General features: G+C 37.3%; 1 protein-coding gene across 3 annotated transcripts in view; it reads left to right on the top strand.

Annotated features, from left to right (window-relative positions):
* The window catches only part of LOC116070582 (UDP-glucuronosyltransferase 2B17), a 30,871-nt gene extending 21,691 nt beyond the window's left edge, over positions 1–9,180 (top strand). For 2 of the 3 annotated variants that reach the window (XM_031342015.1, XM_031342016.1), the window contains exons 4-6: positions 49–136; positions 556–775; positions 8,641–9,074. In XM_031342015.1, coding sequence (XP_031197875.1) covers positions 49–136; positions 556–775; positions 8,641–8,920 — 588 coding nt within the window. In that variant the 3' untranslated portion in view covers positions 8,921–9,074. Of the gene's footprint in view, positions 1–48; positions 137–555; positions 776–8,640 lie in introns of all 3 variants that reach the window. The other variant, XM_031342014.1, reaches the window with a different exon arrangement.
* Positions 9,181–17,770: the final 8,590 nt, after the last annotated feature.

Here is a 17,770-nt window from a genome sequence, read left to right as displayed (position 1 = left end):
TAATGTCAAATTTGTTTCCATCAACAGAGATTATCTAACTTTTAACAGGTTCTTTGGAGATTTGATGGCAAAACACCAGCCACCTTAGGACCCAATACCAGAGTCTACAAGTGGCTTCCCCAAAATGATCTTCTTGGTAAGACTCTGTAAAACAAATGCTTAATCATGACTGACTCTCTCTGATTCCTATACCTATCCTTGTTGACTTCAAAACATATTACACTTAGTGAATTGATTATTTATTTAAGGAAACAAGTTCTGAAATGCATTTCATCTTTTTAAACATTCATTTTTTATCTTATCTACTATGGGATTCCTGTGTTCCACTGGAAATCTGTATTTAATAACTCAAGTCTCAAGTCACATGCAAACTTACAAAATTCGTTCTCTGTAAATTTAGCTTCTTCTTGCTCTGAGACAGAAAGGCATTTCAGTGAAGTTATGCGTATAACAATCTTCATGAAGAAAATCTCCTTCCATTTCCTCATAGTATACATGTCTCTTTTCATTGCTAAGACTGCTCATTAATGTTAATCTGAATTCATCTTTTTCTAGGTCATCCAAAAACCAAAGCCTTTGTAACTCATGGTGGAGCCAATGGTATCTATGAGGCAATCCATCATGGAATCCCTATGATTGGCATTCCTTTGTTTGGAGAACAACATGATAACATTGCCCACATGGTAGCCAAAGGAGCAGCTGTTACACTGAATATCAGAACAATGTCAAGGTCAGATTTGCTCAATGCACTGGAGGAAGTCATAGACAATCCTTTGTGAGTATAACCTTTGAAAGTGTAATTTATTTATTTATTTATTTAGTTAGTTAGTTAGTTAGTTAGTTAGTTAGTTATTCATTCATTGCCCTTCTTCCTGAAGGACAAATGAGCAAGAATTATTCTGGATGTATAAATAATGGTAGGAACAGAGATATTGGGGCACGATTCTGTGTATACATTATTCTCTCCTTTACTTATTTTTTAAATTCCATGTTAACCTTTATGTTTCTTTGCTATGTAAATAGCACCATCTTAAATATAAAATTTTTCTGCTTCATCCTCCACAATGCTTGCCCAAGAGGCATGTGCCATCAAATCTGGCCAATTTTTCTTTTCAATTTTTTTAGTAAAGTAATTTTTCAGAGTTTTAAAGATAGTTAAAATGTAAATAGCCAATGAATGAGAACAAATGAAATACTAAGCATGGTATCAGAAGGATTACACAGAGAAGCCATAAGAAAACATTAAAATGGAGAGTCCTAAAGTGTTATAAGATATGCAACTTTTATGGAAAATATAACTTTCATCATCAAAATACAATAGATATGAACATAAACATAAGTATATAGTTGGATGTCTAACTGTGCAACCCAATATTTTAGGATAAAAGTGAAAACCAATTAGAGTAAAGCCATAGGAGTGTAAGTTACCACCATTGTAATTAGTACCTTTTGTGCTACATAAACTGATATTTAGGGCTGGTGACTCATGTCTCTGAATCACATTTCTCCTTTATATACTCATCAATAATCTTTTCAACAATAGAAACAAATGCACCTTCATGTGAAATGTTGATAACTCTTACTTCTTTTTCTTTTAATTGGTATTTTTTAATTATTTATTTTATTTACATTCCAAATGTTGTCCTACAACCCGATGCCCACTCCCATAGTTCTTAAACTCATCCCCCTCCCTTTTGCCTCTGAAACAGTGCTCCCCACCCACCCACCAACCTACCTTCTCCATACCCCACCATGGCATCCCCATTCCCTGGAATATCAAGTCTCTACAGGATTAGGCACATCCTCTCCCACTGAAGCCAGATGAAGCAGTACTCTTCTACACATGTGCATGGAGCCACAGAACAATTCATGTTCCCTCTTTGGTTGTTGTCTTAGTCTCTGTGAGCTCTGAGGGTCCAAGTTAGTTGATACTGTTGTTCTTCCTATGGGCTTGCCATTCCCTTCAGCTCCTTCAATCCTTCCCCCTAACTCTTCCATAGGAGCCCCTGACCTCAGTCCAACAGTTGGATGCAAGTATCTGTATCTGTCTCAATCAGATGCTGGTAGATTCTCTCATAAGACTGCCATGCTAAACTCCTGTCTGCAAGCACAACATAGCTTTAGTGATAGAGTTAGGGTTTGGTGCCTGCCATGGAATGCATACAAAGTTGGGCCAGTCACTGGATAGCCATTTCTTCAGTCTCTGCACTATTTTTGTCTTTGCATTTCTTTTAGACAGGAAACAACTTTGGGTCATAATTTTTGAAGGTTGATTGGTAACTCTATCTGTCCACTGAGGGTTCTAAGTACATACTAGAGATAGAATCTTCAGGTCCCTTCTCATCATTGTTCAGCATTTTGGCTAAGATCATTCCCACTGAGTATTGGGTGCCTCTCAAATCTCAGGTCTTGGGGACTTTCTAGAGATTCGCCCCATCCCCCATACCCCACAGATTCATGTTTCTATTCTTTCTCCTGGCCATTCGGGCTTCTTTCTTGTCTCTCTTCATATCTGATCCTGTCCCCTTTTTCTCCTCTCCTTCCCATCTCCAACCCAGGTCCCTCCCTCTCTCTGCCACCCGTGATTATTTCTTCCTACTACTAAGTTGGATTGAAGCATTTTCACTTGGGGTGTCCTTCTTCTTAAACTTCTTGCAGTATAGGTTGTATCATGGGCATCTTGTACTTTTTGGCTAATATCTTCTTATCTGAGAGTAGATACAATGTATGTCCTTTTGAATCTCGGTTACATCAGTCATGATGATTATTTTCTACTTCTATCCATTTGCCTAAAAAATACATGATGTTCTCATTTTTAATAGCTGAATAACATGCATTTGTGTAAATGAACAACATTCTCTGTATCCATTCTTCCCTTCAGGAAGAATTGTTTCTAGTTTCAGGCTATTATGAATAAGACTGCTAAGAACATAGTGGAGCACATGTCTTTGTGATATTGTGGATCATAATTTTGGTATATGCCTAAGAGCAGTATAGCTGGGTCTTTAGGTAGAACTATTTCCAATTTTCTGAGGAACTTCCAGATTGATTTCCAGAGTGGTTGGTTGCACCAGTTTGCCATCCACCAATAATGGGTGAGTGTTCTTCTTTCTCCACATCCTTGCTATCATATGCTGTCACATGAGCTTTTGATCTTAGCCATTTTAATTGTTGTAAGGTGGACTCTAAGGTCATTTTAATTTGTATTTAATTGCATTTTTAATTTGCACTTCTTTAAGTGCTTCTCAGCCATTCAAACTTCCTCTGTTTAAGGATTCTGTTTAGCACTGTACCCCCTTTTAAATTGGGTTGTTCGATTTTTTGGAGTCTACCTTCTTGAATTCTTTGTATATTTTAGATATTAGCCCTTTATCAGATGTAGGACTAGTGAATTTTTTTTTCCCCAATATGTAGGTTACTGTTTTGTCCTATTGACAGTATCCTTTGACTTACAGAACCTTTTTGGTTTCATGAGCTCCTATTTGTCACTTCTTTTTTTTAACAATTTTTTATTAGATATTTTCTTTATTTACATGTCATATGATATCTCCATTTCTAGTTTCCCCTCCAAAAAAAAAAAAACCCAGAAAAAAATGTTCCCTCCCCTCTCCCGCTGTTCACCAACCCACCCTCTCCTGTTTCCTGGCCCTGGCATTTCCCTACACTGGGGCATAGAACCTTCACAGGACCAAGGTCCTCTCAGGGACTAAACCACCAACCAAAGAGTACACATGGTGGGACTAATGGCTCCAGCAATATATGTATTTTTCACTTCTTGATCTTAGAGCCTGAGCCATTGCTCTTCTGTTTGGGAAATTTACCCCCAAGCAAATGAATTCAAGGTTCTTTGCCATTTTCTCTCTTATTAGAGTCAATGTATCTAGTTTTATGTTGAGGTCCTTGATCCACTTCGACTGTGCTTTGTGCATGGAAATAAATATAGATCAGTTTGCATTCTTCTACATGTAGATCACCAGTTAGATCAGCACCATTTCTTGAAGATTCTTTCTTTTTCCACTATGTGTTTTTGGCTTCTTTGTCAAAGATCAAAAGTCCAAAGTGTGTGGGTTTATTTCTGGATCTTCAATTCTATTCCATTAATCGCTCTGTTCCAGTACCATGTGGTCATATTATTTGTCACTATTGTGACTGGTGTTCTTTCACTAATTTCCTTCTCAGTCCATTTATCATTTTTATAAAAGAAGGCTACTGATGTTTTTGAGACAATTGTATATTCAGTCACTTTTGTGAAGTTGTTTATCAGCTGTAAGAGTTCTCTGGTAGCATTTTGGGGGTCACTTATGTATACATCATATCATCTGCAAACATCAATACCTTGACTTCTTCCTTTCCAAATTGATCTTCTTTTGTTGTCTAATTGTTCTAGCTAGAACTTCAAGCAATGTATTGAGTCGATAGGGAGGGAGGGAAGAGCCTTGTCTTGTCCCAGATTTTGGAGGGATTCTTCAAGTTCTCTCCATTTAATTTGATGATGCCTATTGGTTTGCTGTATATTGCATTTATTATGTTTTGGTATATGCCATAAATTCCTGATCTCTCCAAGACTTTTAACATGAAGGGGTGTTGGACTTTTTCAAAGGCTTTTTCAGCAATTAATGAGATGATCATGTGTTTTTTATCTTTGAGTTTGTTTACAAAGTGGATTGTGTTGATGGATTTTTATATATTGAACTACCCCTGAATCCCTGAGATGAAACCTACTTGACCATGATGAATGATGTTTTTGACTTGTTCTTGGATTCCATTTATGAAAATTTTATTGAGTGTTTTCACATAGATATTCAGAAACAAAACTGGTCTAAAGTTCTCCTGCTTTATTACATCCTTGTATGGATTAGGAATCAGAGCAACTGTGGCTTCATAGGATGAATTAGGTAGTGTTGCTTCTGTTTCTTTCTTTGTGGAATAGTTTGAAGATTGTTGATACTAGATCTTCCTCAAAGAAAACAATCTGGTCCTGGGCTTTTTGTGGCTGGGAGACTGTTAATGACTGCTTCTATTTCCTTAGGTGTTATGGGATGGTTTAGATGGTTTATCTGATCCTGATTTAACTGTGGTACGTAGAATCTGTCTGAAAGAATCATTCATTTAGTCTAGATTTTCCAGTTTTGTAGAGTATAGGCTTTTGTATTAGGACCTGAAGATTTTTTCAATCTCTTCAGTTTCTGTTGTTATGTCTCCCTTTTCACTTCTGATATTGTAAATTTGGATACTGTCTCTGTGCCCTTTAGTTAGTTTGGCTAAAGTAGTATCTATTTTCTCAAAGAACCAGTTCTTGGTTTTGTTGCTTCTTTGTATTATAATTCTCTTTGTTTCTAACTGGTTGATTTTAGCACTGAATTTGGCTATTTCTTTTGCTCTACGCCTCTTGGGTATGTTTGCTTCTTTTTGTTCTAGAAATTTCAGGTGTGATATTAAATTGCTAGAATGGGATCTCTCCAATTTCTTTATAAAAGTACTTAGTACTATGAATTTTCAACTTAACACTGTTTACATTGTGTCCCATAAATATGGGTTTGATATGTCTTCATTTTCATTGAATTCTATGAAGTTTATTCTTTCTTTCTTTCTTTTTCCCTGATTGTGTTATCATTGAGCAGAAAGTTATTTGCTTACCCTGAATATGTTGGCTTTCTGTCGTTTTTGTTGTTATTGAGGTCCAACCTGAGTCCATGGTAATCTGTTAGAATGCATGGGATTATTTCAATTTTCTTGTATCTATTGATGCTTGTTTTGTGTCTGATTATATAATCATTTTTGGAGAAGGTTTTATGAAGTACTGAAAAGAAGGCATACCTTTTTTGGGGTGATGAGTGTTTTGTAGATATCTGTTAAATCCATTTAGTTCATAATTTCTGTTAGTTTCACTGTTTCTCTGTTCAGTTTGTGTTTCAGTGACTGGGCCATTCCTTAGAGTGTTGAAGTTTCAATGTGTGTTTTGAGCTTCGGTAATATCTTTTATGAATGTGGGTGCCTTTGCATTTGGGGCATAGATGTTTAAAAATGAGACTTAATCTTGATGGATTTTTTTCCTTTGATGAACATGAAGTTTCCTTCCCCAGCTCTTTTAATTACTTTCCACTGAAAGTCTGTTTCATTGGACATTAGAATGGCCACTCCAGCTTGTTGCTTGGGACCATTCGCTTGGAAAATTTGTTCCCAGCATTTTATTCTGAGTACATGCCTATTGTTGTTGCTGAGATATAGTTCTTATATGTAGCAAAATTATGGATCCAGCTTGTATATCTCACTGTTAGCTTGTGTTTATGGATTGGATAATTGAGTCTGTTGGTATAGAGATATATTAAATATGACCAATCGTTAGTTCCTCTTATTTTCATTGTTGGATATGGTATTATGTGTGCATTAATCTCTTATCTTGTGTTTGTTGTGAAATGATTAATTTCTTATATTTTCTTGGGTATACTTACCTTCCGTGTATTGGAGTTTTGCTTCTAGTGGGGTTGTATTAGTAAAAAGATATTGTTTGAACTCAGTTTTTGTCATGGAATATCTTGGTTTCTCCATCTGTGGTGATTGAGGATTTTGCCAGGTACAGTTGTCTGGGCTTACATCTGTTGCCTCTAAGCATCTGCCTAACATCTGTCCAGGTTCTTCTTGCTTTTAGCATCTCTTTTTTTAGAAGTCTCATATAATTCTGATAGGTCTGTCTTTATATGTTACTTGGCCATTTTTCTTTACATCTTGTAATATTATTTCTCTGTTCTGTACATTTAATGATTTGACTAATATGTGGCAGGAGGATTTTCTTTTCGGGTCCAATCTATTTGGTATTTTGTATGTTGATGGCCATCTCTTTCTTTAGATTAGGGAAGTTTTCTCCTATGATTTTGTTGATGATATTTTCTGGTACTTTGAACTAGGAATCTTCTTCCTCCTCTATTCCTATTATTCTTAGTTTTCATATTTTCATTGTGTCCCAAATTTCCTGGATGTTTTGAGTAGAAACTTTTTACACTTTGTATTTTCTTTAACTGATGTGTCAATATCTCCTATGATATCTTCTATGCCTGAGATTCTCTCCTCCATCTGTTGTATTTTGTTGGTCATGCTTGCATCTGTAGCTCAGGATCTCTTTCCTAGGTTTTCTATCTCCAGTGTTGCCTCTATTTGTGATTTCTTTATTGTTTCTATTTTCTTTTTAAGGCCTTGGAGCATTTTGGTAAAAATCCTTTACCTGTCTGAATTCATTTTCCTGTATTTTTAAGGGATTTGTTGTTGTTGTTGTTGTTGTTGTTGTTTCCTCTTTAAGGGTTTCTACCTGTTTACCTGTGTTTTTCTGTTTGCTCTAAGGGAATTCTTTATATCCTCCTGAAAAGCTGTATCATCTTCATGAGATGGGATTTTTCAGTCAGAATCTTTCTCTTTAGGTGTGTTAGGATATCTAGGGCTTGCTATTGTAGGAGAACTGGGTTCTAGTGGTGCCAAATTGCATTGGTTTCTGTTGCTTATATTCGTGTGCTTGCATTTTGCCATCTGGTTATCTTTGGTGTTAACTGACCTGGGTGGTTTGGACTGCAGCAGACCTCCTGTGAGGCAAGCAGTGCTGTCTCTTGTTAGGGCAGTCCTCCTATGTTCTTGGATAGAGCAGGCCTCCTATTTCCCTGTGTTCCTGGTTAGGTCAGACCTCCTGGGAGACAGGTAGGCTTCGGGGTCCAAGTAGTGGCACACTGATCTTTCTTCCTGGTTAAGGCAGAGCTCCTGAGAGATAGGTAGGGTGTGGGGTCCTATGGGGGTGCAGGCAGGCTGATCTGCCATGGGTTCAGGTGGAGGTTCAGGTAAAGGGGTATGGGACTATGGCCAGGAAGTGTAGATCCCACCTCTTAGGGCTTTGTGGGGATCCCAGCTAGCATGGGTGTTGAGGTAGGGGTCTTACCTGTGTCCCAGGTTAGGGCAGACTCCTGTGAGACAGGAAGGCTGTGGGGTCCTGGGAGTTGGGAACAAGGATTCAGGTGGAGCTGCAGAAACACTCTTATTTTTTAAATGACAATGCTAACCCAAACTGAAGATCAGTAATAATTATAATCACAAGACCAAAATATACATGGCAAATAAGCCATGCACAGTGAAAAACAATTTCCACAGAGGCATATGAACAAATAAAAATGTTCTAATGAAATGACTAGCCTGAGGTAAACTCATGCTTATCTGCTACACTTGGAAGGGTCTCAAAAGCATAATCCATGAGCACATCTATGTTTTTTGAAGAAACTGAGGTTGTGAGACTCTTGTTTTCAATAGATTTTTCTCACAAACAATTAGAAATCTCATCACAAGATTCTATTCTTGGACCATATTCTGACATAGATAACTGAAGTTTCATATACTCAAATAAAAAAAAAATCTCACTTTGATTTTTTTGTATTTATAGTTTAACTGTCTATGAACTCTAATTTAAAATATTTGACCTTTTTCAACTTTTCTCTTTATATGCTTCCTACTCAAGAAGGTTAGACATTCTTTTTAGGCATGGATATAAAACATAATTTATTTTTCTTCTAATTTTTTATATCCTCTTTACTATCTTCACAAAAATCTATAACTATGTGTTTTTCATTCATTCTGTGATTTTCTTAATGACCATTTTATCTCTTACAGCTATAAAGAGAATGTAATGTGGTTGTCAACCATTCACCATGACCAGCCTATGAAGCCCCTGGACAGAGCAGTGTTCTGGATTGAGTTTGTCATGCGCCACAAAGGGGCGAAGCACCTGAGACCACTTGCACACAATCTCACTTGGTACCAGTACCACTCTCTGGATGTGATTGGATTCCTGCTCGCGTGTGTGGTGGCCACTGCAGTTCTTTTTGCAAAGTGCTTCCTGTTTGTTTACCGATTCTTTGTAAAGAAGGAAAAGAAAATGAAGAATGAGTAGAGCTCATTGGCAATGCACGGCATGAGTGACATTTCAGCATCATTCTATATAAACCACCTTCCAAACACTCAGCATTTTACAGAAGCATGACTTCTTTGTATCTTTGTACTATGTTTAAAAAAAACAAAACTCTGTGGCTACTAGTATGTTATCAAAGAATCCCATCATTTATTTTAATTTTCAAATTCTTTAATGTAAAACAATTTGCATTTGTAGAAACATATGGAAAATAAAGATTTACTTGACAGAGTCTTAAAAATGGAAATATTATCCTTCCAATATTTGAATATTTTCCAATTTTCTGTATCTTCAATACCAATACTATAGCTATCATACATTTCCAAAATAATAAAAAACAAGAAACAAAAAAATGGCTTACTCAAATTCTCAAAATACACACACACACACACACACACACACACACACACATACACACCCATATATTCATGTTTTTTCTGAAGTATTAACTTTTTGTAGTCTGAGGAAAAGGGTGGTTTATTTTGAATATTATTATTAAATATATGGAGATGTAGACTTCACAGGAAGTATTAACAAAAATAAAATTATCAAAACTTCATTATATAAAAAGTACATGAATTCTATTGATGTACTTCAGGTATAAACAATAAGTACTCTGAATTAATACCTATGTAGTATGTTTTGACTATTAAAAGATAAGTAATTGTGACAAACTAAAAAAAGTTGTTTCCTCCATATGTTATTGTAGAAAATGTAGTTTTAAAATATACTTTCAAATATTAAATGTTGATAAAGAACAAAGTCCTGCAGTTGAGTAGAAAAAAAAATTCAGGTCCTTTATTCAACAGTTTACAAAGTGAAAAATTAAAGCTGATGTAATAAGTTTCATTCCTTCTTAAAAGGGGGAACAAAATACCCACAGTAGGAGTTGCAGAGACAAACTATGGAGCAGAGACTGAAGGAAGGACAAGCCAGCCTGATATAGCTATCTCCTGAGAGGCTCTGACAGTACCTGACTAATACAGATGTAGAGGCTCACAGCCATCCATAGGACTGAGTACAGGGTCTCCAATGAAGGAACTAGAGAAAGGACTCAAGGAGCTGAAGGGGTTTACAGTCCCTTAGAAGGAACAGCAACATGAACTAACTAGTACCCTCAGAGTTCCCAGGGACTAAACCACCAACCAAAGAGTACACACGGTGGGACTGATTGTTCTGGCAGCATGTATATAGTAGACGATTGCAAAGTCGATCATCAATGGGAGGAGAGGCCCTTGGCCCTGTGAAGGTTCTGTGCCCCAGTGTAGGGGAATGCCAGGGCCAATAAGTGGGAGGGGGTGGGGTGGCGAGCAGGGGGAGAGGGGAGGCAACAGGTGTTTGTTCTTTTTTTTGTTTTGTTTTTTTGTAGGGGAAACTGGGAAAGGAGAAATCATATGACATGTAAATAAAGAAAATATCTAATAAAAAAAAGAAACAGGGTTAGAATATGTATTATTTACTATATTGTTACTATAATAAATGTGCTGACCAAAAGCATCTCAAGGGAAAAACATAACAGTTTGTTTTGAGTTATGGTTACAGATCCTAGGAATGCTGGGAAGGAAGGGCAGCAGATAGCCAGAGAAGAAAGCTCACTCATCACATCTCAACCACGAACTGACAGCAGCTTGACAGCACACCTGAGACCTCAGCAGCTTGACAGCACACCTGAGACCTCAGCAGCTGGACAGCACACCTGAGACCTCAGCTGCTTGACAGCACACCTGAGACCTCAGCAGCTTGACAGCACACCTGAGACCTCAGCAGCTTGACAGCACACCTGAGACCTCAGCAGCTTGACAGCACACCTGAGACCTCAGCAGCTTGACAGCACACCTGAGACCTCAGCAGCTGGACAGCACACCTGAAAGCTCAGCAGCTTGACAGCACACCTGAGACCTCAGCAGCTGGACAGCACACCTGAGACCTCAGCAGCTTGACAGCACACCTGAAACCTCTAGAACAAAAAGAAACAAATTAACCCAAGAGGAGTCAATAGCAGGAAATAATCAAGCACAGGGCTGAAATCAACTAAGTGGAAACAAAAAGAACTATACAAAGAATCAACAAAACCAGGAGCAGGTTCTTTGAGAAAATCAACAAAATTGATAAACCCTTAGCCAGACTAACTAGAGGGCACAGAGACAGTATTTTAATTTAAAAAATCAAAAATGAAAATGGAAACATCATAACAACAGAAAATGAGGAAATCCAAAAAATCGTAAGATACTACTACAAAAGCCTATACTGGACAAAATAGGAAAACCTGGATGAAATGGACAATTTTCTAGACAGATACCAGGTACCAAAGTTAAATCAAGATCAGATAAATGATCTACATAGTCCCATATCCCCTAAAAAGATAGAAACAGTCATTAATAGTCTCCAAACCAAAAAAGCCCAGGACTAGATGGGTTTAGTGCAGAGTTTTATCAGACCTTCAAAGAAGACCTAATACCAATACTCCTCAAACTATTCCACAAAATAGAAACAGAAGGTATGCTACCCAATTTGTTCTATGAAGTTACAATTACTTTGATAAATAAACCACTCAAAGACCTAACAAAGAAAACTTCAGACCAATTTCCCTTATGAATATCAATGCAAAAATACTCAGTAAAAGTCTAGCAGCCCAAATCCAAGAACACATCAAAACGATCATCCATCATGATCAAGTAGGATGCATCCCAGGGATGCAGGGATAGTTCAATATATGGAAATCCATCAACATAACCCACTATGTAAACAAACAATAAAAAAATCATATGATCATCTCATTAGATGCTGAGAAAGCATTTAACAAAATCCAACATCCGTTCATGATAAAAGTCTAGGAAAAATCAGGAATTCAAGGCCTATACCTAAACAAAGTAAAAGCAATATACAACAAACCACTAGCCAACATCAAACTAAATGGAGAGAAACTTAAAGCAATCCCACTACAATCAGGGACTAGACAAGTCTGCCCACTCTCTCCCTACCTATTCAATATTGTACTTGAAGTCCTAGCCAGAGCAATTAGGCAACAAAAGGAGATCAAAGGGATACAAATTGGAAAGGAAGAAGTCAAAATATCACTATTTGCAGATGATATGATAATATACTTAAGTGACCCTAAAAATTCCACCAGAGAGCTCCTAAACCTGTTAATCAACTTCAACAAAGTAGCTGGATATAAAATTAACTCAAACAAACTAGTGGCCTTCCTCTACACAAAGGATAAACAGGCTGGGAAAAAAATTAGGGAAGCAACACCCTTCACAATAGTCACGAATAATATAAAATACCTTGATGTGACTCTAACTAAGCAACTGAAATATCTGTATGACAAGAACTGCAAGTCTCTGAAGAAAGAAATCGAAGAAGATCTCAGAAGATGGAAAGATCTCCCATTGGCAGGATTAATATAGTAAAAATGGCCATCTTGTTGAAAGCAATCTACAGATTCAATGGAATCCCCAAAATTCCAACTCAATTCTTCAAAGAGTTGGAAAGAACAATTTGAAAATTCACCTAGAATAGTGAAAACTATTCTCAACAATAAAGAGCTTCTGGTGGAATCACCATCTCTGACCTTAAAGCTGTACTACAGAGCAACTGTGGTAAACAAAACAAAACAAAACAAAACCTGCATGGTGTTGGCACAGTGACAGGCAGGTAGATCAATGGAATAGAATTGAAGACCCGAAAATGAATTCACAAACCTATGGTCACTTGAACTTTAACAAAGGAGCTAAAATCATCCAGTGGAAAAAAAGATTTAAGTGGAATTTGGCAGCTCTTGGTTACCACCAACTTGTGAGAGCCATTTAGCGCACCTTTCCATAGATACCCTGACATGCTAGTTGTTGTTGTAGATCATAAGTGTTGCAGCATAGTTCCTGAATCTCTGGCCCAAGGAACATTGTGGAGAATGGATTAAATGTTTGTAAGAGATACAATACCAGCAAGTTTCTGTGATATTCTAATAGAAATGACTACAAAAACAAGAGCAGAAGAAGAACATTCAATTTCAAGGGGCCCACCCCTGGATAAAATGTGATGGGAATTTAGTGGTCTGTAGTTTCATCATGATTACATAACTATATTCTAAGTACTTACATTTATATCCACCACAACATCTCAGGAACATAACTGCCCAGCATGAGTGGCCAAACATAATACACATACTAACATGGATGAAAATTTTTATGTCATTTTAATCTTATCCAATTTGTTCTTTATTTTTATTTTTGTTTTTAGGACAAATCTTATTTGTCATATGATAACTGAAACCTCATATTTCCATCAGTAGTTCTTCCTGTTACCCATGTCCTGAATATTTAATATTATTTCCTTAAATGAGAATTGAGTCCAAATCACAGCAGGGCACATTTAGCAAACTAAGAATGCCTGAAGATGTACACTTAGCCACTAAACATTTTCCTTTTGCAAACACCAAGCAAATATTTCCTCTGCTTGGGTATTTATTTACACCTCTCCTGCTCCTGTTTCCTTTCCTACCTTGTGGGTTCACAAAACATGAGACTTTTAGAGAGAGAGAGAGAGAGAGAGAGAGAGAGAGAGAGAGAGAGAGAGAGATTGTAATTTAGCAAGAATCTCAGAACATTACCAAAATGGACTTGACCTGAGGCAATACTCACCGCAAACATGAAAAGTCAGAAAAGCAAGCCAGTACAGAGACTTTAATCTCCACATCAACTCAGTAATTGTAGTTCCTGATGACAAATGCATTCACAAATATCTTTTAATGCTCAACAAGCCTGAAGAATATGGTTTTCTTCTTGTCTTGAATGTCCTCTCTTCCTACATTTATAGCGTTTGCTCTCTTCTTTCTACCGGGAGTCACTCTCCATTCTTGTCCTGTTTGAAGTTTTTGCTTGAGGATTTGAACCCTGAGTTCCCACACACCCCTACCCCCCATTAATCTATGTACTTGTCAGCATATGTTTGCTGTTTCCTTTTGATTTCTTATAAAGACTTGTGGTGACTCTCTCAATGACTTTTAATTTTCTGCCCTTCCAACCTTATGGAGCTTTCAGCATTAGGATATTCTGTAAGAGGTTGTCATAACCTGTCATTGTTTTTCTTTTTTTTTGTATTAGATGTTTTCTTTATTTACAATATCTCCTTTCCCAGGTTCCTCACCCAAAAAAGAAAGAAAGAAAGAAAGAGAGAAAGAAAGAAAAAGAAAACAATGAGAAGAAAAGAAAATTTAAAAAAAAACTGACAAGACAAACCTCTGTCCCCTCCCCCTTCCCCCCTTTCCCTCCTCCTGCTCACCACCTCACCCCTCCTGCTTACTGGTCCTGGCATTACTCTACACTAGGGCATAGAACCTTCACAGGACCAAGGGCCTCTCCTCCCATTGATGACTGACTTGACCATCCTCTGCTATACATATGCTGCCGGAGCCATTAGTCCCACCATGTGTACTCTTTGGGTGGTGGTTTAGTCCCTGGGAGCTCTGAGGGTACTAGTTAGTTCATATTGTTGTTTGTCCTAAGGGGATGCAAACCCTTCAGCTCCTTGGGTCCTTTCTCTAGCTCCTTCATTGGGGACCCTGTACTCAGCCCAATGGATGGCTGTGAGCCTCTACTTCTGTATTAGTCAGGTACTGTCAGAGCCTCTCAGAAGACAGCTATTTCAGGCTCCAGTCAGCCAGCACTTGCATCGCTGGTGGGACTGCAAGCTGGTACAATCACTCTGGAAATCAGTTTGGCAGTTTCTCCAGAAATTGGACATAGTACTACTGGAGGACCCAGCTATACCACTCCTGGGCATATACCCAGAAGATGCTCCAACATGTAGTAAGGACACATGCCCTACTATGTTCATAGCAGCCTTATTTATAATAGCCAGAAAGTGGAAACAACCCAGATGTCCCTCAACAGAGGAATGGATACAGAAAATGTGGTACATTTACACAATGGAGTACTACTCAGCTATTAAAAACAATGAATTTATGAAATTCTTGGGGAAATGGATGGATCTAGAGAATATCATCCTGTGTGAAGTAACCCAATCACAAAAGGACACACATGGTATGCACTCTCTGATAAGTGGATATTAGCCCAGAAGATCGGAATACACAAAGTACAATCCACAGATCACAAGACACTAAAGAAGAAGGAAGACCAAAATGTGGATACTTCGTTCCTTCTTTAAAGGGGGAGAAAAATACCCTGTCATTGATTATTGGTCCTTCTTTCTTTAGGTTTGTCTCCCCAGTACTAGAGTGAGCTCACTTGATGGTAATATGAAGAAAATTTATTCTTATTGCTTTCAGATGTTTTATACTTCCTTTTATCCAAGAGGAAGCCTGGTTTCTTATCCCTATCACATCTGTGATGATAATATCCCACCTGGAGTCCTACTTTGTAATTTACGATGTTCTATTTCATATATGCCATATGACATCTTAAGTTCTATCATATGGTATATGAAGTCCTGACTATCTTATGCTATATAAAAGCATCCTCCAGAACAGTCCCCTTAGTATTTACTGGAAGGTTTCTTGCACTCTACTCAAATCCCTTGTGCAGCCTTAGGCCAGGTCTCTCAGAGGAGACTGGAAGCACAGACTGTGCATCCCCATTCACTTGGAGTTTTCTTACAAGTCTCAGTCACAGTCACACAACCTCTGTGATATCCAAACCATTAAATCAGTACTAAGACTTAAGTGTTTTCCATGTTCAATATAAAATTGAATCAGCATGGTTTTATCATCTCAGAGCTTCAGTGTATCATGCTGGGGAAGGTGTGGCAGAGGAGAGCAGCTCTGGTTATGATGGCCACTAGTAAAGAAGTAAATTTCTGCATTATCTTCTTTTTTACTTATATTTCATTTATATTCCTAGCCCAATAAATGATTGTCTCCAAATTCAGCTTTGAGTGTACCCTTCCTTTAGTGAGTTCTCCTGTGAAGTATCTATGAGTATAATTTGCTGGTTTCTTGGGCACTTCTCAATCTGATCAAATTAACAATCAAGATTAAACATTAAGCACTACAAGTCCATCTCCCATCAATTTAACATTAAGCACATTTTAAACTATAATGCTATAATGTACTACCCTAAGCATTGTGGAATATCATTTTAATAATGGAAAATTAATCCAGTTGTTCTCCAACACCATCCATAGTTTCAGCAATTTCGGCATTATTTCAAATGTAAGTTGACGTCTCTTCTGAGACTCAGGTAACAACCTTAGCTTTGAAGCTGAATAAAAAAAAGGATAAATTCAAAATCTTGCAATACCAACCACACATAATCAGTTTTATCTTATCTAAGAAGTTAATTTTGGGGTCTGAGAGTAGTCAGACAGCATAAACTAGCAAACTTCCAAGATACAATGACAAGAGTGCCTAAAAGTGGAGTTACTGATGGTTGAGGGGTTTGAACTTTGGTCCTCTGGAAGAATAGGCAGTGCTCATAGCAGTAACTGCTCTAGCCCCATAGTACTTGTTTGTTTTATGTGTATGGGAATTTTGTCTGCATATCTGGTATCTGGTACCCACACACAAATGACAGAAGATGGTGTCAGCTGCCTTGAGACTGGAATTACAGATGGTTATGAGCCACTATATGTGTGCTAGGAGTTGGACTTTAGGTCTTTTAGGGGGAAAGGCCAGTAATCTTAACTTCTGAGACTTCTGCCCAGAATGATATTATATTTATTAAAAAGGTATGTGTTAAGAAGTACAATGTCAATTTAAACATTGTAACAACATTTCAGATAGGCATATAGAATGACTAAATGATTCCCTCTAGCTTCATGTTTTGCTAGCAAAACTGTTAAAAGCAATGTGGTACACACCACAGATGCTGTCAGACAAACTTTAGTTGGCTTAGTGAATGAGTAGGATATAATCTAGAAAATATTATAAAATTTTGATTTGTATCATATAGTATATGCTTGATATAGAATTTGAACCATATTTGTATTGTTTATATATTGTAAAAGTTTGTCCAATATTTTTGTCTGAATAAAAAAGATACAAAAAAGATACAACAAGTAAGTTTTAGTAAAAAATAAAATCAAGCAAGTAATAAAATGTATTGCAGTACCAAAGTACACATCATATTTTAGGATACTGCAAGATAGTGTATCATAAAGCCTCAATCTGTGGCAGTTATAATAGAGTAAATACATATAAATGGTAAAGGTGCTTTGATCCGTGTAATATTACACATTGCATTTTAACATAGATTTGAAAGTAAAACTTTTGATCTGGTGTGTCTAGAGCTAACTGCAAAAATCTTGTTGAGTCATATTAATAGGTATTAACCATTAGATTACAGCCATAGTGATATGATAAGATTTAGTAACATCATTGTAACTCCATTTTATTACACTGTGTTTCTAATTAGACCCAACAGTCTAGGAAATTGATGTTTTAATGTGGCAGCACAACTATGAAAAGTTGGCCTTAGGATATGTAAAAGCATGGCTTTCATTTTATGCTTGGATTTTATTATACATATGTCATCTGATCCCCACATATGAAGATGTCAATATAACTTCTTAATAATCTGAGTTTTCTGGGTATTAATACGTGTTTATAAAACTTCCTATCTTACTTAATTCTAGTTTCTACATAGAAAAAGCAATAAAATATTTCAGCATATGAAAAATTCCGATTTTTTTTTCTCTCAGGTGAGTTTCTGAGACCTGAGCAGCCAGCCCGGAGCCACAAGCCCTACGACTCCCAGGGGAGCCTCAGGGCAGCAGGGACACAATCCTCTCAGCTTCCAAGTGACAAGGGAGGTTCAGCGTCCTCCTCTCCCCCTTCCCTGCAAGTGGAGGGCCTGCCTCCAGAGAGCACATTAA

Source organism: Mastomys coucha, unplaced genomic scaffold (assembly GCF_008632895.1).
Source record: "Mastomys coucha isolate ucsf_1 unplaced genomic scaffold, UCSF_Mcou_1 pScaffold22, whole genome shotgun sequence".
Taxonomy (NCBI): Eukaryota; Metazoa; Chordata; class Mammalia; order Rodentia; family Muridae; genus Mastomys; species Mastomys coucha.
This window is presented reverse-complemented; position numbering and strand designations above follow the sequence as displayed.